The 22,260-nt window shown below is 45.0% G+C and overlaps 1 protein-coding gene across 5 annotated transcripts in view; it reads right to left on the reverse strand.

The window, feature by feature from the left end:
- Positions 1-13,441: 13,441 nt before the first annotated feature.
- The window catches only part of IL1RL2 (interleukin 1 receptor like 2), a 49,371-nt gene continuing 40,552 nt past the window's right edge, over positions 13,442-22,260 (reverse strand). For all 5 annotated transcript variants that reach the window (XM_060169638.1, XM_060169637.1, XM_060169639.1 and 2 more), the window contains 2 exons: positions 17,597-17,758; positions 13,442-15,985 (listed from right to left, as the gene is read on the reverse strand). In XM_060169638.1, the coding sequence (XP_060025621.1) occupies positions 15,567-15,985; positions 17,597-17,758 (581 nt within the window). In that variant the 3' untranslated portion in view covers positions 13,442-15,566. The remainder of the gene's footprint in view (positions 15,986-17,596; positions 17,759-22,260) is intronic.

Here is a 22,260-nt window from a genome sequence, read left to right on the forward strand (position 1 = left end):
AAGAAAGAAAATCTGAAGGAAAAGATTTAAGTGTTGATGAGGTTTATATTTGTCAGAATTCTTTCAATTGCAAGAAGCAGAAATCCAATTTAAGTAGAAATGAGGAAGATCGAATTCCTGAACTTGAGTATTCTAAGGGAATTCAGGCACGGCAGGATTCAGGGTCTCCAACAATGTCATGAGTCTGGCTTGCTCTTTCTAGCACACTTTCTCCTTCTCTGATTCTGCTTATCTCTGTAGCTTTTCATTTTTGGCATGATTCTTTCTTAAGTCTAACAATTTCTATGTTTATGGAAAGAAAAATTGCTACTGGCAATCTACGTCCAAGAGAGAAAGAAAACAGAGACACAGAGAGAAGCAATTTTCCCCTTAGTCCAGCTGAAAAGAATCTTGGAGGATTCTGTCTCACCCATCCTGGGTCACAAGGCTATCTTCAAATTCTGTGCAGACAATGCTGTATTAGGATTGACAAAGCCTGGGTCATAGACCACAGGGTCCATATGCATAAAAGAAGGAGTTTCTCAATGGAATCAAAAGAAGGGTGAGAAAATGTATGGGTTAGACCAGAAGTGTGGTCCACCACACACCCAGGTCCTGTCTAGGAACAAGGAACAAACAGGAGGAAAACCATCATTTAGAGACATCATGGCATATTGAATTTTAAAGTCAGCTAACCCTGGGTTCAAATACTATTAGGTATTTGGGAAAGGTATTGAAATTCCAAAGCTTGACTTTTGCATCTGCAAAATGTACCTGGGTGTTGTGAGCCTCTGTTAGGTAAGTGCCCAGCGCATAGTAGATGCTCAACAAAACATTAACCCCTGTAGTCATCAGAAGTACCATTTGAAGTTACCAGGTGTAGTGTCCTGTGACATGTTTACATGTTTTTACAAACACCCGCATTCATTCGACTTTGTCCTTCCTCCTGGTTACAAAGAACATACACTGTACCCCAGTGTGGTGCCCATGTATACCCTCTCCCCACAGCAGTCCACACTGTCAGCTCTTCCTGTAACACTACAGTCCACACTACAGTCCTTTCCTGTAACAAAGCTTCTGTTTCATACCTCCACTCCTCAGCTACCCATCACTCTGTGACACAATCAACAGAGTTTCCCCCTGCATGTGTGTGAATGGGGACATCTTCATTTTAAGAAACTACTCTTCCTGGTACTGCACACACTTAACTGTTTTTTTCATTTAATTCCAGAGACGAGGGTAGTAGTAGGCTGATGGAGATTTTCTGGAGGAACATAGAGTTCTAGAGTCCCTAAAATTTGACCAGGTGGCCAACCAGCTATGTAGAAAGCCAAATCTAATTGAGACACAGGATTAAGTATTAGGCCTCAAGGACCATTCAAGTCAATAAAGAGCTTTTGTCTGTGAAATAGAATCAAAGATACTCGGTGTTCAGTGACTGTTACTGAGAGTCACTGTTGTTCCCAAGAGCTTGAGCCCAGAATGCCATGTGACAATCAAAGGATCCTGCATTAGATTTAGAGGTGAATAAGATGATGATAATCTCACAACTAAGATGACTGTTTTGTTTCAAGGACATAGTATAGGCATGCAAGGGCCACACGGAGACAGATCCATTTCAGGTTTTAAAAATTATGGTACAATATACATGACGTAAATTTTACTATGTTTAAGAGTACAGCTCTGTGCACCAAGTCCATTCATACTGTTGTGCAACCATCACCACCAGAACTGGTTCATCTTCCGCAGCTGAAACTCTGTACCCATGTGAGTCTGGTTTAATAATGGCATGCTTCGTGCATGTAAAAAAAATACAGAGAATGATATAATTAACATATATGCATCTATCTCTCAGCTTCCCCAAATTACAGTTTGTAACATCTGTTTCAGTTCTCCTCCCCCTTCTCCTTTTCTTCTTTTTAAGGAAATGAAACACTTATTGATACAACCAGGCACCCCCATGTGGCCCACCCAGCCCATGTCACTGTCTCCTTCCACCAGGGTCACCACTGCACTCACAATTTCATAACATCTAGGCATATCCATAAGTAATATATAGTACTGTTTTGTACGTTACTGTATTTTTATATGTAACTAGTTTAAATATTGTGTGTATTCTTCTGAAACTTTCCATCAACATTGCTTTGAAATTGACCCATGTTAATATATGTGGCTCAAATTCATTCTCTTTAAACTGTGAATAATAGTCGATCTGGGAGATATACCACAGCTTAGATGTTTTCCTATCCATGGGTATATTTAATTTGCTTCCGAATTTTCTCTCTTACAAACAATGCATCAGTAAGTGCTCTTACACATGTGTCCTTCTGCACATATGTGAATTTCTTCAGGCTACACCTTGGACAGCTACAAGCTCTCCTCCACTGCTGGTGGCACTGCAAACTGGTTAAATCACTGTGGAGAGCGTTTGGCAATAGCCAGCAAAGTGTCCGCTTTGGATAGGACTTTGGGGACCAGTGCTCAGTTCTGATAAATGACTTGTCCAAGGTCACAAATCTGCTAAGTGATGACCCAGAAGACAGATCTGAGGTTCTGTGTTTCTGTAACTTGAAAGTCGGATTCTTGTCATTCACAAGCTTTTCACTTTTTTTTTTTTGGGGAAATTAAGAGACTATTTTTTTTTATGAGATATCACATTTTATTCTTTCAAATAAGAGTAAAAGGAAACTCATTTGTAATATATAGAATCATTAAAACCATAAACAATTTCATTGAAAACTTTTGCTACTGAGTTGAACAATTTTCAAACTTACAATTAACACTTGACAAATATGATATTTCATCATATGTTTATATTTTTGAATATACTGTTTAAGGGAATTCTATTAAAACATATCTTAATATATCTTTGAAACCAAGAGTTATTTAACCAATATCTGTACTTATTTTCTTTTGGATTTGGGTCAAGTTTATGTATGCTATTTTTAAAATTAGCATAGTTTTCTTACTCTAAATACTTTGGTGACCTATGACTTTTTTTTTTAATTGGGGTATAGTTGCTTTACAGCCACTAAGGAAAACCATACGGAGGTTCCTTAAAAATCTAAAAATAGAATTACCGTACGACCCAGCAATCGACTACTGGCTGTATACCCTGAGAAAACCATAGTTCAAAAAGACACATGCACCCCAATGTTCATTGCAGCACTATTTACAATAGCCAGGACACGGAAGCAAGCTAAATGCCCATCGACAGATGAATGGATAAAGAGGATGTGGTGCAAAGGAATATTACTCAGCCATAAAAAAGGAATGAAATTGGGTCTTTTGTGGAGAGGTGGATGGACCTAGAGACTGTCATACAGAGTGAAGTAAGTCAGAGAAAAACAAATATCATATATTAATGCATATATGTGGAATCTAGAAAAATGGTACAGATGAACTTATTTGCAAAGCAGAAATAGAGACACAGACGTAGAGAACAAACATATGGACACTAACGGGGGAAGTGGGGGTGGGATAAGTTGGGAGATTGGGATGGACATGTATACACAAATATGTATAAAACAGACTACTGATGAGAACCTACTGTGTAGCACAGGAAACTCTACTCAATGCTCTGTGGTGACCTACATGGGAAGGAAATCCAAAAAAGAGGGGATATATGTATATATATAGCTGATTCACTGTTTCTCTTAAGAGCTCTCTCCCATTAAATCCTGTTCCAGTCCATGTCAGGATGACCCCAAATGTCTCTCATGGCCCTTTCCTCCAGCCTTTCCACCTCCTTTCTTTCCCTGACACTGATTCACAGGTGTGTAGGGTCAGAGTTGGGTGAACAGAGGCGAGGGGATGCCTCTAGCATCGTGCCTCATGGGAAGAGCACTGAATTAAGGGACCTAACTGTGCTCATGGAGTGTCGACTCCGTCACCTAAAACCTTCCGTCTTCCTCATCTAAAAATCTGTGAAAAAGGAACCCAAGCAGTTTTTTTTTCTCTTGTCCCTGATTTTCAAGACTGAGGAGAGAATGGGCTTAATTCCCCATAATCTAAGAGCAGACAGCTCGGCCGCAGGCCCCCTGAGAGGGAGGGATGCTGCAGAGGAGCTGGCCCAAGTCCTGCTCAGCAGCACACACACCCCACCCCGAGGAACAACCACCCCGCGTCCGGAGAGAAGTCATGGGCCACCTCTGCTACGAGTATTTGGTTCACGCAAAGAGACTATTTCTCCTCTACTCTCCTGGTGGGGGAAGCCCAAGAGAATTGTTCCTAAACCTTAAGAGTGCTAGCAAGAAAGAGGGACGGGATCTCCATTCCTGCTGTGTGTCCGCTTCGCTGGTAGATTGACTGAAGGGCCCCTGTGCTTCTGAGCTAGATAAAAGTTGACTTGAGAAGAGCTGGCTTGGTGGGCGCTGCCAGGTGGAGCAGGCCAGGGATGCCCACTCCCACCTGTGCCCACAGCACCAGGGGTTCTGGCTTCCAAGCAGTTGGAAAGATGGATCCCGCGCGTGCGGGACCATGGCAGGTTGCTGAGCCGGGAGCACAAACACCGAGGTATGTGGTGTGAGGGCCCACACTGCATGCTGGGCCTGGAAGGACAGCCAGGTGTGAGCTCCTTGTAGGTAAGACATGAAGTTCACCATCCATCCACCTCAGTCCCGTGGGCAACGAGCTAGGACAGCCACTGAGATGCCCCAGGGAGGGGGCTGCCACCTTGTACAGTCAAGGATACAGGCTTCTATCTTTTTCATCTCACTGCTCCAACTGAGGTAAGAGAGAGAGAGCAAGAGGAGGAGGGCATGACCTACACCCACCGTCAATCCGACCACTAGAGGCTCAGCTCCTATCGCCTCCTAGCGGCAGAGAGGAGCAGAAAGTCTCTGTCTCAAATGATGACGTAATCTGGACTAGAGCTGCATCCTCTAGACCCCAAATGACACTTCAAAGCACCAAAAGTGACTACGAAGCTATCAAATCCTGCCAAGTGCTCATTAAGGGAGCTGATGGGGAAGGGGGCTCAGCATTGGCGGGTGTGGGACGACCACATTAGTACCACAGTCATGTAGCTCAGTTACCTGGGGTCTTCCACCTGCTGCCAGTCTTAGGGAGTGGTTGGGATGATGGAGTGAGATTTCATGTTGCACTTTTCCATCCTTGATGGGCCATCTCTAGAAGAATCACCAGCGAAACACTTACCCATCCAACCGTACCAGAAGCTAAGGCTGTGAGTTGTGTCTCTAGCGGACGTTTCTTGTGTTTCTGAGGCAAGGAGGAGGAATGTAGAATCAGCTAGCCAGTCTGTCCTCCCCCCGTATTTTATTAGCATAGATTTTTATTGCTTTGTGTCAAATCAACGTTACAGTTCTTTACAGGAACCCTTAGAAATTGAAGAAAAAATGCCAGGTCGCCCCGTCGCCCCCTGCAGGACACTTGGAGCAATCGCGGGTGCCACGTGGGCCGCTGCTTCAGCACCAGCTTTAAGCTGTCTGCAGGGGGTTTCACAGTCCGTTCTTGTCCTTGGGAGCACACAGATAGCCACCTCCCAGGGGAGTCGGTGGCGTTCCCAAGAGGGGCTGCGCCACAGCGACCCGCCAGCCGTGATTGGGGGCGGGGCTGGGGGGCTGGGGGTTGCCCTGGGGCAGAGGAGGGGACAGCAGCCCTGAGGACAAGCCATTCTTCAGATTCTCTGTCATCAGCAAGGCTGAATCTTCCCCCCTCCCGCAGCTACCGCCACCCTCCCCAAACTCGGGACAATTTCCCCGAGTACTAAGGGAAAACCACTTTAAATGATTTATTCTCCATTCTCCGAAACGGACATGTCTGGTGGAGGGTTTAGTCTTAGGTTTAATTTAAACCAACCAGCTTGGCAGACGCCACAGCCCTGTTCAAGGATCCCAGTGGCTTCTGGCCGCAGCTCTTTCCCACGCGGACGCCTGATGGCCGTGGGGAGCCGGACCATGGGGGACAGGGATGCTCAATGAAAAACAGCTGGGTCCCCGCAGCCTCTTCATTTAGCCAGGTAACATCCAGGCCAGCCATGTCCCCTTGTGACCTTTGTTGCATTTAAAATATTACAGATGATACAGATAGCTAGAGATACAGATAAGATATACGATCTCCAATCAGTTAACTTTCTCCCCCATGATTTTTTCTTCTCTCCCTCTGCTCTGCACCCCCTGCACCCTCTGCCCATCTCCCCTCCTTTTAAAAAAATATTTATTTATTTATGGCATACGGGATCTTTAGCTGTGACATATGGCCTTCTCAGTTGCGTTATGCATGCGGGAAGGGATCTAGTTCCCGGACCCCTGCATTGGGAGGGCGGAGTCTTACCCACTGGACCACCAGGAAAGTCCCTCCTCTCCCCTTCTTGTTGCTATCTCACCTGTCCACTAGCTTGCACAGACCATCAGGGCACAGACCAGGCTGTTTTGTTCATCTTTGTATCTACGTAGGAGGCCCATTGGCTGAATGAACACATGGTAGAAGATGACAATAAAACCACAAAAGTCCTGTTTGGGACACGTGTTGGAGCACAGTAGCTCTGACAAACGACCTCCCAGGGCTCTTTCCTGGTCTCTTGAGTGTCTACAGACTGGACTCTCGCCGTTGGTGTGGAAGGTGAAGGCTGGAGCAGGGGTGTGTGTGTGTGTGTGTGTGTGTGTGTGTGTGTGTGTGTGTGTGTGAAAGATGGGGCTTCTAGGAACACAGGCAAAGCACATCTTCCGGGTTCCCTGGCCACACCCTGAGAGGCGGGGCAAGCACAGCCCTGGGAGGGGCTCCCGCCTAGTGTTGGGCTGCTCACCTGTTCCCGGCTTCCTCGGGAGCCCCACTGGGCAAAATTTCCTAAGGGAGACCAGCACTGCAGCAGTGCAACGGAAATCAGGCACAGTCTCAGATTATAGATACAAAGAACATCAGGCCAAAAGGAAATATCCCTGCGTCCCACGTTCCCGTTGCTCATTCATCCGCCGATCTGCCAGCACCATGCTGTGCTGGAGGCCCTTGACTCCCCCGGAGGCAATGGCTGTGTCCCTGGGGGCACACACGGCCGCTGTCAGAGTCAAGGGATGTGGGTGCTTTATTTTTACCCTGAATGAGACGGACAGAGCCTGCCTCTCATTCAGTTAGTCATTTGTGGGGATTTTCCAAGCTGACTGATGTTACTTGAAACCGAAAAGGGGGAAAACTGAGAAGGGAATGGTTTTTCAGGCACAAAGGCTAGGAGTACATATCCTGCGATTGTGCACCCACCCCTCCCCCAATAAAGGATTTGGTTTTGTTGATTTATTCCAACAAGCAGATATTAATACTTACACACAAAACCTGCAGCCTTCTCAAGGGCCCAAGCATTTCTTCTCAAGAATGTCTGTGCCCTATCAACTATGCTGTGGGAAATGAACTCAGAGAGGGTGACATCGAAGCAGGGCAGGGACATCCTGAAAGCCCAAGCCTCCTGTTAGTTTTAGGGGCTCTGCCTCATAGGGGAGCAGCTCACCACTGCACCCTATCTGACCGAACTCCGTCCTCTTCCCCACGGGGCCCTAAAACCAAAGACGCCAAAGACATTGGCCTCTCTCACCTGGGGTGGGGTGGGAAAGGAGAAAACACAGTCGGGTTGTGACTTGCTGTTGTGGCAGTAACTTACGCTACCAGAGTGGGTAGCGGTAGCGGCAGCCTAGATGCCACTCCCCTTCGTTTGGAGCCCCGGGCCTCTCCTCAACCCAATACTATGGCTCCTCAAGGTTTAAGATGCAGCCAATTGGATGGGGCAGCAACAGAACCCAAACCTGCAGGAGTGGCCCCGCCTCCACGTCAAAATCCTGCTTGAGACCACACCCTCCAGGGCCACCAGCAGCACAGCACACTGGATCCCACAGGTGCCCGCTCCAGGGAGACGGGCCTGGGAATTGCACAGCTGCACCCCAGCACCGAGAAGTGTGTGACTGCATCCTTCAAGACCCCAAACATCCCACCCCATGCATCTTGTTGATCATCTCTTTTGAAACATGCAAAAACATATGAAACAAGAAATTTCCCATTGTTATGACCAAAATAGGAACTCAAACATGAGCCTGAAATTCTTCACTGGGACACCTTAGAATAAATACTTAACTCTCTGGCATCTTCAACCAATGCATGGTATGAGTCACAACCACAAACTTTCTGCAGGGGAATTTGGAAGGATGTTTCTGATGTCTTAACCTAGAAATTCTATTTCTAGTCATCATTCAAGGCAAATCATCAGACGAATGCACCTCATTTGCAAAAGTAACCAATTGGAAACAACCTAAACATCCTTAAATCAAGGATTAGTTTAAAAATGATAATACATCTATCCAGGGGAAGGCTATGCAACCATTAAAAATGGTGTGTGGGGACCATAGTTAATAAGCCTGTGTTGTATATTTGAAAGTCGCTAAGAAAGTAGATCTTAAAAGTTCTCATGACAAGAAAAAAAATGGTAACTATGTATGTCGAGGGATGTTAACCAGACTTATTGTGATGAACATTTCACAATATATACAAATATTATATCGTTATGTCATACTCCTGAAACTAGCATAATGCTATATGTCAATTATATTTCAACAAAAAAGGATGTAGCTTTATTTTACTGGCTTGTAATTATGTCCATGATATGTTATTATGCTGATATATTCGTATTTTATTGGGGAACAATTAGATATGTATTGCAAGATCAAATCCATGTAAATAGCCATATATACACCAAAATGCTAATAAATATTGTTTTTAAAATAATTTCATGTTTTTATGAATTTTTCCAATGAGCAAATAATCAGGAAAAGAAGAAGCTGATTATATTTTGAAAACAATAGACAACCAAATGCCTTTTTCCCTAGCTAGAAAAGAAAAATGTGTTTCTTTTTTCATAGGCAAATTTGCTCATGTCTGAGAGTTAGTTGTTTTTTTAAAAATCTTTTTAACTACTTTAACATTCAAGCTTACTTTGGAGAAGATTTCATACGTATCCAAAAATAGAGAAAATAATACGATGGGCCCCCATGAGCCTCATTCATGGCCATCTTGTTTCCTCCATTCTCCAAAGGGCTCCTCCTCTCCCTACACTGAATTATTTTGAGGCAAATCTCAGACATCTTAGTATTTCATCCATAAATGCTTCACTATATCACATCTAAAACACAAGGACTCTTTTGGAAACTTAACAATGCTGCTGTTATCACACCAAAAAATTTAATGGTAATGTTACAGTATCATGAAACACTTCGTGATACTTTTCCTAGGGCATTTCTTACAACTGCATTACCCCTGGGTGATCTCCTCCATCCTTAATTAATTCATTTTTAAAGTGGAGAAAATATAGGATCATTGAGAGTAATAAACGAGAGAGTAATAAACGAGAGAGTATATTAAAGAGGCTAGCATAGCGTCTGGCATATTGTAACTGTCCTAAACTAGTAGCAACGGGTGATTTGCGATGTTTTCCACTTTCTCATTCACTAGGCATTTGCACGAATTAGCCCTTATTTTGTGAATTTCCTGTTCATATCCTTTGGCCTTTTTTCTAGGGGGCATTAAGATGGCAACCTTTACCTTTCATATGCTTGCTCACATTCTTTTTCAGGTTATTCTACACTTTTCTACTTTACTTGTGATTATGTAGTAAAATGTGTCCTTCCTTTCCTTTGGATCCAATATAACATACATCTATACTTTTTCAGTGTTTTGTGGTTTCGTGTTTTTTAATTTGGTTCATATAAATTTTGAGAATCACTCATCAAATGAGCCCTGTAATCTATACTTTCACTAAAAAAGCAAAAATATAATCACTCTCTGAATTCATGAGCTTATATATTTTCCGGTAGAATCAGGTTTTTCTTAAGGTGGAACTACTCTAAATATGTACTCAGTGATATAAGGTAATCTTGGGTTTACCATATTCACAGTAATACCAACTAGCCGTTTTGTCTAGGGCTTAAAGTGCTTTCCACATATTGCATTTAATACGTACCATCCTCTTATCAAGGAATTATTATTCTCATCTGGATTCTAGGGATGGAACACTGGGCTAACGGAACAGAGAGATTAGCTACCTTGAGCCCAGGTTATCTGCCTCCCAAGCCCCTCGAACACCAGACTATGCCTCCTTCCTCACCTGCAAAGTGAGGAAGGTCCTTAGGGGGCCACCTCAAAGAGCTGACGATGAGTCAATAAGTATAAAGCATGCAGAAGAGCGTCTGAAATGCTGTGAGCGCTCCATAAATGTTACCCTTCATCTTCGTCATCATTACTGTAGTAACAAAGATAATAAGTGCAAACGAATAGAGTATAAATAATATTAATTATTACAATATAATAATAATAAAAGCCAATGTTCACTGAGGTATTGCTAGGCACCAGGAAGCATTTTACTTGCTGGTTATCCTACAAGGTAGGTACTTTTATTATCCCCTTTTTACAGAGGAAGAAACTGAGGCACAGTGTTTGTGACTTGCCTGAGAAGCTAAGACGTCACCAGTTTAGCAAATGCACTCAGTTAGTAGGTGGTGGAGCTGTGACTGGAATCCAGGCAGGCTGATGGCGGGGCTACCTTTCTGGGACCACCACCTTAGATCCCTGCCTTGTGGGCATAAAATCAGGACCTCTTGTTCCCCGTCACAACTTGTGGACAGATGGCTACAGTCTCGGAAGCCCAAGGATTAGGAACACAGTGACAGATTTAGAAAATGGCACTCTCTCAACGTTTGCCACAGCCTAAGAAGAAGAAGGAGACTCTTGGCCTTAAGGTGGAGACGCCGACAGGCTGCACGCGAGCGCCAGCGAAGAAGAGGATGCGTTCTCGGCCCAGCGATGCAGCCCCTGGCCCAGGGGGTTCCGCGCCGAGGGATGGAGAGCAGCGTCTCGGCCACCAGCAGAGGGCGCAGTGGCGCCGTGGGGAGGACCCACGTGTCGTCTGATGTCTCCAAGTCGGGGGGGTGAACCTCGCTTTCCCTGGGTCTCAAGAGAGGAAATGCTTTTCTCTTTCACAAGGTTCTTCACCCACGGGGCGACTTTCTTTTCCTCTCCATGTCATCCTATTACACAGGCAGGAAGTTCTGTTCACTTGGCTGTTGGGAAGACTTCTCCTGCCCCGCGGTCACAAAACAACAAATAAAACGAATTGACCCAGAAGTTAGGCAATCAAAGAGGAGCCGAAATCGCTACTTGATAAAGCCTGTCGATTGAAGAAAGCGGACTATCATTCCTGCGTGGTGACCCGCAGGCTGGGAAGCTGGATCTGTGTTTGTCTAATTGCTTTGGAAACACGTAAGTGGGTCATTAAACAATCGAGGGACTGGGCTCCACATTTCGAAAAAATTGAGCAAAACTAAACAGAATAGAATAGAACCAATAATAGAACAGAAAAGTTTTTCATTCTTTTGTGTGCGTGCGTGTGTTTACTGGGTTGCAATGTAAAACATATCTAATTCTGTAGTTCGCAGTTTAAAAAATGTGAAAGCTGCTGGTAGATGATGCAAGTCCTTCAGCCAAATCCTGGGAATCCAGGCTCTGCAGCCCTGGTCTGTCTTGCACGTGGCTTGGTCTGGGTAGCTGGCCATGTTTGATAGATATTTTGAAAAATCATCCAGCCCCTGCCCAAGCTTCAGTCCTTATTAATGTTTTTATTTTCCAGAAAGACGCTAAGGGGAGTGACGGCAGAGATGGTGGTGTTTGGGGGGAGGGCGAGTAAATCCCGCTGATACAGCACTAAAAACAGAGGGAAATGGGGGGAAATGGGGGTCAGAGGGCCCGCGGGAACCACAGCACCATCACCATATGAATCTTCCATCCCCAGGGTTTTCCAGGTAAGTTCAGGGACAACATGAATAAATCAATAAAACAGTAGATCCCAGTGATGCAGATTAAGAAATAATACATCCACTGAGTAAGGGGGAACATTTTTTCTTTTGCACATTATCCTCACATTTTTCTATAACTGTAACCACACTTTGGGTTTTGCCAGTTTTTCAGTTGACACCAGCGCCAAGGTATAAATACTTAAATAGTGACCAGCTGGTTACTTAGACGTAATAGAAATAGGTCTTAATTTTCTCAATGGATAAAAAAGAACTTTGATCACTTTCATGAGTGCTCAACAAATACAACTATTACGTGTATTTCAAAATTGAGAATGAAATTTTCTTCCTGGTCTGCTGACATTTGCAACCGTTATAGCTTATTATTTCACTGTGGACGCAGAGGGGAAGGGGCACAGGCACAGGCTTCCTGCCCACCGAGAGCCCAGGCTCTCACCCCATCCAGCTCTCCGCTGTGGCTGAGCCCAGCTGGGTCTCCAGAATCCCACCCCCAGCCCCTCCTGCAGCAGGAAATGGGAAGCAGGCAGAGAAGATGAGACAGACCAAAACACAGCACGACCCATCCAGCGAAACACTTTAGCGCCGCCTGTTTCGGCCGGTGTGAGCGCACTCTTAACCCCCTTGGCCCCATTTTGGGCCTGAAATCCGAAAAGATGCACTTACGTGTCTTCTGAGGGGGGTGGGAGATGGGGGCTGGGCAGCCTCCTGATAAAGACAAGAAAACCTCCACCCTGTGGTCCAATCATCTGATGGCGTCTCCCGGTGGATTCCCTTTTCTCTTGCTCTCCCTTCTCCTTCGGTAAAAGCTGTTTGGTCCTTGCAGATAAGTGTCAGCTCTGCTCCTAAGAATGGTTAGGCCAGAGCATCAAAGGTGAGCAGTGGCCGCTGTCATTAACAAGAGAGCCTCTGACAAAGACCGCTTAGAATGCAAACCCTTCCCCAGCAGTCAAGAGAGGCAGGAAAAACAAAACAGCTGCTTGTCACATTAAAGCAGCTTGCTTACACCCTGCCAAAGTAGAAAAGAGCTAATTTTTGTGTTTTGTCAGAGTTTGAGTCAATGGTTGACCCAAACCAACAGATTATCTAGGAAAAAATAGACACATTACTGAAAAACCTACCTAAATGGATTGGTTTTGTGCCGGCAAACATGCAGACTATGGGTTCCGCACTTCCCTTTACCACTCACAGGCAGGCATTGTGTTGGCTTTCTCGATTTTGTGGATTTGAGTTAAAAAATAGTAATACCAATAAAAGAGCCTTTGGGGAGAGGTGACTCAGGACAAGACCCAGGGCTACAAGGTCTGCTTTCCCCTCCCTCTCAGAGGAGGAAGAGGACGGGACAAGGGTTCAGTTTCACTACGACAACGTCAGCCTCCCTTAGAAGCTGCCTGGGTTCGGCAAGAGAGAAGGGATGGACGCACTCAGAGTTTCCCTCCTTGAAGGACCCCAGAAGAATTCCTGTTGAGATCTGTGGCTTCCAGCAGTTCAGGCCCAATGTCCTGCCGCTCTGAGAGCCCGGGTCACCACCCGACCCAGCCCGTCACTTATTCCAGATGTTGTGGCTTTGTCGTCTATAGAATAGTCTCTAAAAAGGAAACCAGGGAGGAATTATCCACTTTCTTAACTTTCCAGACACAGCCCTGGATAAATCAACCACACAAATGAGTGTTGGAGGAAAGTTTATAAACATGAAGCGGGATGGAGAGCTGAGGAAAGGTCAGCGGCCTGGGATACAGCAGGAAGCCTTGTGAGTCAGTGTGCGGGGGGGGCATGGGGGATGGCAGGAGGCATGAAGGGACAGGGGCTCCGCTGCCCATTCCCCACATTAGTCAGACAGTGCCTCGTGGAACCACAGAGCGTGCCAAGCACTTACACGTGTGTATCTGCATCTCAGTCTTTTGGGAAAAGACCAGCCCTTCCTGGACCCTTTAAATGATGTGACTCAGCCTTCACCCTGCCCTTTCTCATGGGCAGACTTACGGTGTTCGAGGTGGGAGACCAAAGGAAGTGGGTTTTGTGGCCAGCTCAGTCATTACAGGAAGGTGAACCAAAAGGTAATGAGGGGCGCAGCACCTGTATTTCACCTTCACTCTGACCTATTCACCTCTCACTGTAACCGAGCAGGACCCCATGGGGCCTTCCCAGGACAGACCTCCCCCGCCATCATATCCTCTGCCGTAGCTCCTCTCTGAAGCACCCAGGTAACAGTGTCTGAGGCACATTTCCTCAGTTGTTGTTACAGATGTAAAAAACCTCCCCCTCTCCAACAAATGGAAGATGTGAACTGATGACCGTGTGAACACATAGCCCCAGGCCTCCTGGAGCCTAAGGACTGATAATGTTTCGTTCTGTTTTGTTTTTAAATATTTATTTATTTGGACGTTCAGGGTCTTAGTTGCGGCATGTGGATCTAGTTCCCTGATCAGGGATCGAACCTGGCCCCCCTGCATTGGGAGCACGGAGTCTTAACCACTGGACCACCGGGGAAGTCCCAAGACTGATGGTGTTAACCCCTGCGACACCACCCTGCTACCTTACCATCAGCTAATCAGAGAATTGTGCACAGCTGATCACAGACCCTGCCACACCCCTCCCTCACCTGGCTTTTAAAAGTGCTTCGGGAGACTCAAGACGGAGGAGACATATGTATACGTATAGCTGATTCACTTTGTTATACAGCAGAAACTAACACAACATTGTAAAGCAACTATACTCCAATAAAGGTGTTAAAAAAAAGAACACCAATCCCATCCATGAGGGCTCCTCCCTCAGGACCTAATCACCTCCCCAGGCCTCACCTCCTAAAGCACGACGTTGGGTGTTAGGGTTCCAACATATGAATTTTGCGGACAGGAACATTCTCACCACAGCGGCCACCTTTGAATGCTGTCGTTGTCAACCACAGAATAAGAGGGTTGGACTATATCTAAGCTCCAACAGTTTGGGTCTTTGAAAGTAATGATAAGAGTTTACAGCTCAATTTTAGTGTCAGAAATCTTTGTGACTTGTTCAATCATAAACTGACCTGTGATGAGAGTGTGCTGGCTAACTGAAAGACGGCTTTTGTTTGCTTGGATTAGAAGTACATCCTCTTGGTATGGTAACTGCATCTATCATATGTGGCTCAGAATTCTGGCTGACGTAGGCCAGCTGGGAAAACTAAGTGAGTTATTACTTATTTTGGTCTGACAGGTAGAGTCTTTCAAAGCATGGGGCCCACCAGCGGGGTGATTCACGGGCAATCTCAGTGACACCAGAGTTGGCCCCCACAGGGGACCCCAAAGTTGCTTCCAGTGCCAAGGTGCTCAGACTGCGGGGTCACAGGTATTTATTTGCATTTGAGGAGTGAGGGGCTCAGAGACACAGCCAATATTCCCTGAGGACAAGGGCCTTGCACAACTGGTCAGGCATGAAGAGTGAGGGCCATTACCTTTGCCAGCCCTACCCAAGCCCACACTGCCCTCCTGTATCCTGGCTACCCAGGGCCACACCACATGCCAAACCACCTGACATCTGAACTGTCACTCTACAACCCTCCACGTCCCATCCCCAGGGGCTCAAACGCTAATGCTCCAGGCTCATCAGTGTTCATGAGTGTTCAGCGCCAGTCAGTTGATGAGGGCTTCGGGAGAGGTAATGTCTTTCCTTAAAGAAGTAGCTCTGAGCAAAATGAGCAAGTAAACACAGTCCTTTCCACGAGTGCACAACCGTAAGCCTCAAGCGAATGGCCCAAATGCAATGCATCCTAATTTAAACGTGAGCCACCACATGACAACCAACTCTCCATCACGGGGTGATGAACCCCACATTGGCCTCCCGCTTGCTGTCCATGAGGTCGAAGGGCGTGTGCTTTAGCAGCTGGACGGGAGGAGAAGGTGGCCACCTTTTGGGTGGCATGTGATACCTCACTTTCTTCCAGAACTTGGTCTTTGCACACTGTGACTGCTCTGTGAAGTCCCCACTCCACTGGACGGCCCCATGCTTCTGTTTGATGTACTGAATGGACTCTGGCAAGGTTGTATAGTCCTTGACCTTCTCCAGTTCAATCAGAATGACCTTTATCCCATCCTGGATGAGAACATTGTAGACTGCGATTTGTTCTTCTGACATGTTCCTTAATAGGTCAAGGCTCAGCGCTTCGGGAACTATGATGATGATCAGTCTTCTGCACAGCTTAATATTTTCATCAGTGACATTGACCACAGCTGGAAATAAAGAAAGAAGATGCAGGACATCTCATGATGAAAAGAGCCACAGACCATGCACTACTCAGAACAAGGATCTTATCATGTCTAACTTTGTATCTCCAAACTCAGCTAAAGGTCTGGTATATATTAGAGGATAAATACTTTTTAAAAAGCAACAGAGTTTTAAAGGATAGGACACATGTAGTTAGCTCAAATGTTGTACTAATCTTTATTTGTGTTTTCCTCTTGTGCTTCATAGCTATTTAAATGACCAGGACTTAAGAGACTAACTTGAAACCAAATAACATATCCTAATGATTTCTTGGGAAGGGGAGGGGAAAGTTCTTGAAATATCCAACTATGGATAAAACTTGGTCTTTTTTCAAAACAAAGGCCAAGTTTTATATCCTCCTTATGCTTAGGATATAAGAATAGACTGTAACCACCCCAAGAGCACTTCCTTCTTCTCTTTGGTTTATTTTAATATTTCTAGTGCCTACAACATTACCTGGCACATAGCAGATGCTCAATAAATATTTGTTGAAGAAGTGAATGAATGAATAAATATTGATATGCTTACGAAATGAGAGCTCTTCTGCAGGTTTATAACAAGCACTGGATCACATTTTCATTTCCTCATGGAGGATGATTTCATAACTTGAAAAGATGTGATAAGCTATGGATAGGAGCAGCCTACAAATCCAAAGTTCTTAGAAACCTTTTAAAATGACCCAGAACAGGCCACTAGGTAGTAATCTTGGTTTCCTGGTGATATTTCAAATATCAGCTGTTTACTGTATCTCCGTCTAAGAGAAGGTATAGGATAAGACGGATGTTTTCATCTATTGAGTATCTAATATGTGCTAAGCTCCATACTGGTCCCCACTCAGGTTTTACCTCATTTAATTCTCTCAACTGAGTCAGGGAAGCATTCTCAACCCCATTTGACAGACGGGACAACTGAGGTTCAGTGATGTTAACTGCATTTCCCAAAACTACTCTCCTATTAAAAGGGGGAAATAAATAACTTCTATTTTATTTAGGTAGGGCAGGGCTGGAGAGAGTTGTAGTTTATAAAACCAGCCTTAAACATGAGCTCTTTTACAAATTCAAATTGACAGAAAATACTCAGCGGTCAGTCTCAAGGATGTGACAGCGAATGACCAGTTGTCCCTTTTTCATCTCTTGGCCAACGCTGTGTATGTCATCATCCAGCGGTTCATACAAATGGGTCAACCATATCCTTACCCAAAGTGAAAGTCACATGATTTCAACCAGGAATCCCCGTTATCCTGTTGTAGGGATGAGCCTAATGAGAGAAGAGAGCCTGGTCCTACCTCCTCAGCTCTGGGGCTGTGGGCAGGGGAGTGAAAGGCTCCCTGTGGTTCTGTGGGAAAGGCAAGCATAGCTCCTTCTGTTTGTAAAGTCAAAAAGAGAGAGGTTCCTTTCCATTTTTTTTTTTTTTTTTTTGGCTGCATTGCAGCATGCGGGATATTAGTTCCCCAACCAGGGATCAAACCTGTGCCCTCTGCAGTGGAAGCACGTAGTCCTAACCACTGGACCATCAGGGAATTTCAGTTCCTTTCTATTTTATTCATTTCTTATTTTTATACCTCATTTAAAACATACCTTGTCCAGGAAAGTCATCCCTGCCAAATATAAATAACTTGTATCCACACTGCCTCTCCAGCACCTCGGGGAGAATCTTCAATGCCAGAGTGTCCACATCATGGCTGTGGCTCTCTCTTTGAGGCTTGGGGTACAAGACGTATGCATCATACAGCTTCCCATCTGAAAAGGAAATGGGACAAGCTCGTGAAATTATTCCTACCAAATTATGTGAACAAAGTGAACATCTGAGTTGCTATCATGGTGTCTTTTTCCTTGGGTTCAATGACTTCCAGGGGCCCAGCTGGCTGACTCATTGCCAAACACTGCATCTCATTCTTTCAACACTTTAAATTTTCACTCCAATCTCTTCTTTCAGGCATGGTTGTTTGAGGATAAGTTGAATGTAATTCATCTTTGTTTCTCTAGAGGTAAGGTGTCTTTTTCCCCTGGCTTCATTCAGAATTTTTTATTCTGTAGTTTGAAAATGATATGCCTAGGTATCGTTTTGTTTGTTTGTCTTTGGTATTTATCCTAATTGGAGTGCTCTGAGCTTCCTGGATCTGTGGTTTGGTATCTGACATGAATTTGGAGAAATTCTCAGTAATTAGTGTTTGAAATATTTCTGTTCCTCTCTTTCTTCTCCTACTGGTATTCCCATTATATGTATGTTACACTCTTTGTAGTTGTCTCATAGTCATTGGATATTTTGTTCTGTTTTTTTATTTTTTCCGGTCTTTGCTTTTCAGTTTTGGAGGTTTCTACTGAGGTATCCTCAAGCCCAGAGATTCTTTTCTTAGCAGTGTCTGGTCTAGTAATAAGCCCATCAGAAGCATTCTTCATTTTTGTTTGTTCTCTGTTAGCATTTCTTTTTGGTTATTTCTTACTATTCCCATCTGTTTACATTGCCCATCTGTTCTTGCATGCTGTCTACTTTATCCTTTAGAGTCCTAAGCATAGTAATCATAGTTGTTTTAAATTCACAGTATGATAATTCCAACATCCCCACCATATCTAGTTCTAATGCTTGCTCTGTCTCTTCAAATTGTGGGGGGGTTTTTTGTCCTCTAATAGGCCTTATAGTTTTTCTTGATAGCTGGATGTGATCTACCAGGTAAAAGGAATTGCTCTAAGTAGGTCTTTAGCAACATGTGGTGAGGAATGGAAAGAGGGGAAGTATTCTCTAGTCCTCTGATTAGATCTCAGTCTTTTAGCGAGCCTATGCCTCTGGACTATGAAATTCACAAATGTTTCCTCAGTGTTTTCTCTGCCCTTAGGTTGGGCAGGATGGCTAGAGAGGGCTGGAGTTTGTTATTTCCCTTTGCTCAGGCCAGTCAGGCCCCTGATAAAACCCCAGCAGGTTAGGCTCTCATTAACTAGTGTATCCCGAGGGCAGTCCTTGTTAAGAACAGAATGCTCTGGTGTCTTTTTCCCCTCTCCCTCTCCCCTTTCCCCTCTCCCTGCTGGAAGCACATAAAGGAATTTTTCTCTGATATTTACCATCAGAGCTTGGTCAGGCTCCTGGAAGTAAAACTCAGGAAAGTGTGAGGGCCCCTTTATGATTGGGTCCCTGAAGAGGGTTCCCAGACCCAATTGCAATATGTGTGTGTGGAGGTTTCCCCACACCAACAAGCAATTCTTGGATGCCAGCAGGGTGTCTAAGAATTCAACTCCATTCTGACACTTTCCACCCAGAGATAGAATCAGATTGCACAGGGAAAGGGCTCAGTCCCACAAGATCACATTCCACTTCAGACGCCCAGTTGTTACCTGTGCTTCTGACCAAGGCGCTCCAAACTGGAGGTTCCAACGACTCCCCCCGACCCACCCCAATGTAAGCAGCTCCTTGAAGGAAGCAGCTCTTTGCAGGAGGCCCTTTTGTCCTGTCGCTCTAGCAAAGCTATATTTTAACTTAACCTTTACGCCAGGTGCCTCCATGCTTAACTAACCTCTGGCCAAAGCACACCTTTCGAATCTTTTGATCACACAAGGCCTCGCCTAACCTCTTGATTCTTTTCTTAGAAGTAGAAATGAAGAATAAATAATTAACAGATGACTACATCTCTTCCCCAGCTTCCCCTTCAGTAATCTCACAAGTAGACTGTGTGCACAAGATAGCATCTAAAGAAAGATCATGAGGAGTCAACAAGCCTGCAAGCAGTGGGAGATGGTGAAGAATCTGACCCCCTTTCTCAGTGATTAACTGAGATTATTTCCCCTTTTCCCTTTAACACTTTCATGGCCGCGCAGAATCTTTGGAGTTGGTTCTGGGACACCAGTCCACCTTCTCCCCTGGTTGCCGGCCTCCTGAATAAAGCAACATTTCCTTTTCCACCCAACCCTTATCTCTCGAGTATTGGCTTTCGAGCGAGTTTTGTAACACTAATTCAGGATACCAGGAGCGAGTCCAAGGTGTTACCTGTACTCCGGACCAGTTGGCTATAAACCAGATTCCCACGACCCCCTCCTTGGGTTCGATTAATTTGCTAGAACAGACTCAGAGAAACATGGTACTTACTAGACCACTGACTTATTATATAAGGATTTTAAAGGGTATGAAATCAACAGCCAGATGAGGAGATGTACAGGGCAAGGGATGGAGAAGGGGATAGAGCATCCGTGCCCTCTCTGGGGGGCACCACTCTCCCCAAACGCTACCTGCTCACCAGCCCAGAAGTTCTCCAGAGCCTGTCCTTCCAGGTTTTCTGGAGGCTTCATTACACAGGCTCGATTGATTAAATGAGGAGAAGGGAGCTTCACAAAGCTCATCCCTGATTCATCCTGTGCAACTGTGTCAGATGGTATTTTCCAAAAATAGCCCCAGCAGTATTTCCAGTCCCATATGTTCTCTCTGCACTTTGCCACACCCCACAAAGAGGCAGAATCTATTTCGCCTTCCTTAGAATTGGGTGAGACTCTGCAGCTGCCTTGACAAGTGAACAAGGTAGAATTGATACTAGAAATTCAGGGTCTGAGTCATTAAAAAAATAATGGCTTCTACCTAGCTCTGCTGTTCTTGAAACACTAGCCCTTGGAAGCCGTCGCATGCTGTGAGGAAGCCCAGTGTAGTAGCCACCATTGAGAGATTACTTGGAGAGGAGCCCAGGCCACCAGTCAACAGCCCAAATCAACTGCTTGTCTTCCAGCTGAAGCCCCAGGCATCATGGGGCTGAGACAGGCCACCTCCGCTTTGCCCGTCCACACTCCTGACCCACAGAATCTATAAGCAAAATAAGTGGTGGTTTTATGCCGTAAAGTTTTGAGGTAATTTGATTCCCAGCCACAGTATCTGGACCGGGATTGGGGAAATAACAATGAATAGCAACAAATAACAATGAGGGGGACCACTCCCCGCAACTGTCTACATCATCAAGAAAATTACGAGACACAGACCTACTAGTGAGTTTCCTAAGGAAAGTGGGCCCTGCTCTCTGTGTGTAATGGTGGGGAAACAGGGCACCCGGGTTCTGGTGAAGTTCCTTTCATTTTCTAAGGAGATTCATCCCTACTTTTGATGTTAAAGCATCTGTGTACACCCTCATTGGCTGTTGGCAAAAATACAGTCGTTTGTTTGCACAACTTAATGTTTATGAAAGTTGCCTAAAGATGATTTGATTCCCTACTTCTCTCAATACGATGTTGCTAAATTTTAAACCTGATCAAACTGGTCCCGTGGAAAAATCAGATGGAATCAATTTGACCTTCAGGTAAGTGCGCTAACTGAATTGCATGAGTTTTTGGCATTTTTGCCCTAGCATGAAGACACTGGAGAAAAGGCACATTAAACAAGCTTTTACATTTACCATGGGAATTTTGTTGCAAGCAAAGTTCATTACATCACATGCTTTAAAAACAAGATCTCACTACAAAACAATTTTCCTGAGGAATTGGCCCAGAAAAAGCCATGTGCTCTCATGAGCGAATGAAAAGTTTGTGTAAACAGTGCCATGAACCTTGTCATGGCTTTGCCTTCACTTTTAAAGCAAGAGCATCTTTAAAAACCATCCAAGGTGGGTCATTAACTGTCCCCTGCCCTGCTTATGTTATCATTCTACCCTTTGTTCACTGTACCTGTTTTGTTTTTGCTTTTAATTTATTTTATTTTTGGCTGCGTTGGGTCTTCGTTGCTGCGCGCAGGCTTTTCTCTAGTTGCAGCGAGCGGGGGGCTACTCTTCCCTGTGTTGTGCGGGCTTCTCATTGCGGTGGCTTCTCTTGTTGCCGAGCATGGGCTCTAGGCACATGGGCTTCAGTAGCTGTGGCACGCGGGCTCAGTAGTTGTGGCTCGCGGGCTCAGTTGCTATGCGGCATGTGGGATCTTCCTGGACCAGGGCTCGAACCCGTGTCCCCTGCATTGGCAGGAGGATTCCCAACCACTGAGCCACCAGGGAAGCCCTTGTTTTTGTTTTTAATCATCTGTTCTACAGGTGCATTCCCCACAAACCTATTTGGAATAAGGTGAGGCATAGACACATCTCTCACGTAGATTTGTAAACGAATCCTTATATCTGTGTACACACATGCACACGTGGGATAAGAATTTTTAAACTCCCTCCTGTGAGTTAACAGACAATACACAGAGCTCCTGGACTTAGCCAGGCCTGTCCATGACTCAATAAAACTGTGAGTTATACACATCTCACTATTAATCACAGCTGCGGCTTGACGAATCTGGTTGGAATAAACAA

The sequence above is a fragment of the Lagenorhynchus albirostris genome, chromosome 13 (genome assembly GCF_949774975.1).
Source record: "Lagenorhynchus albirostris chromosome 13, mLagAlb1.1, whole genome shotgun sequence".
Lineage (NCBI taxonomy): Eukaryota > Metazoa > Chordata > Mammalia > Artiodactyla > Delphinidae > Lagenorhynchus > Lagenorhynchus albirostris.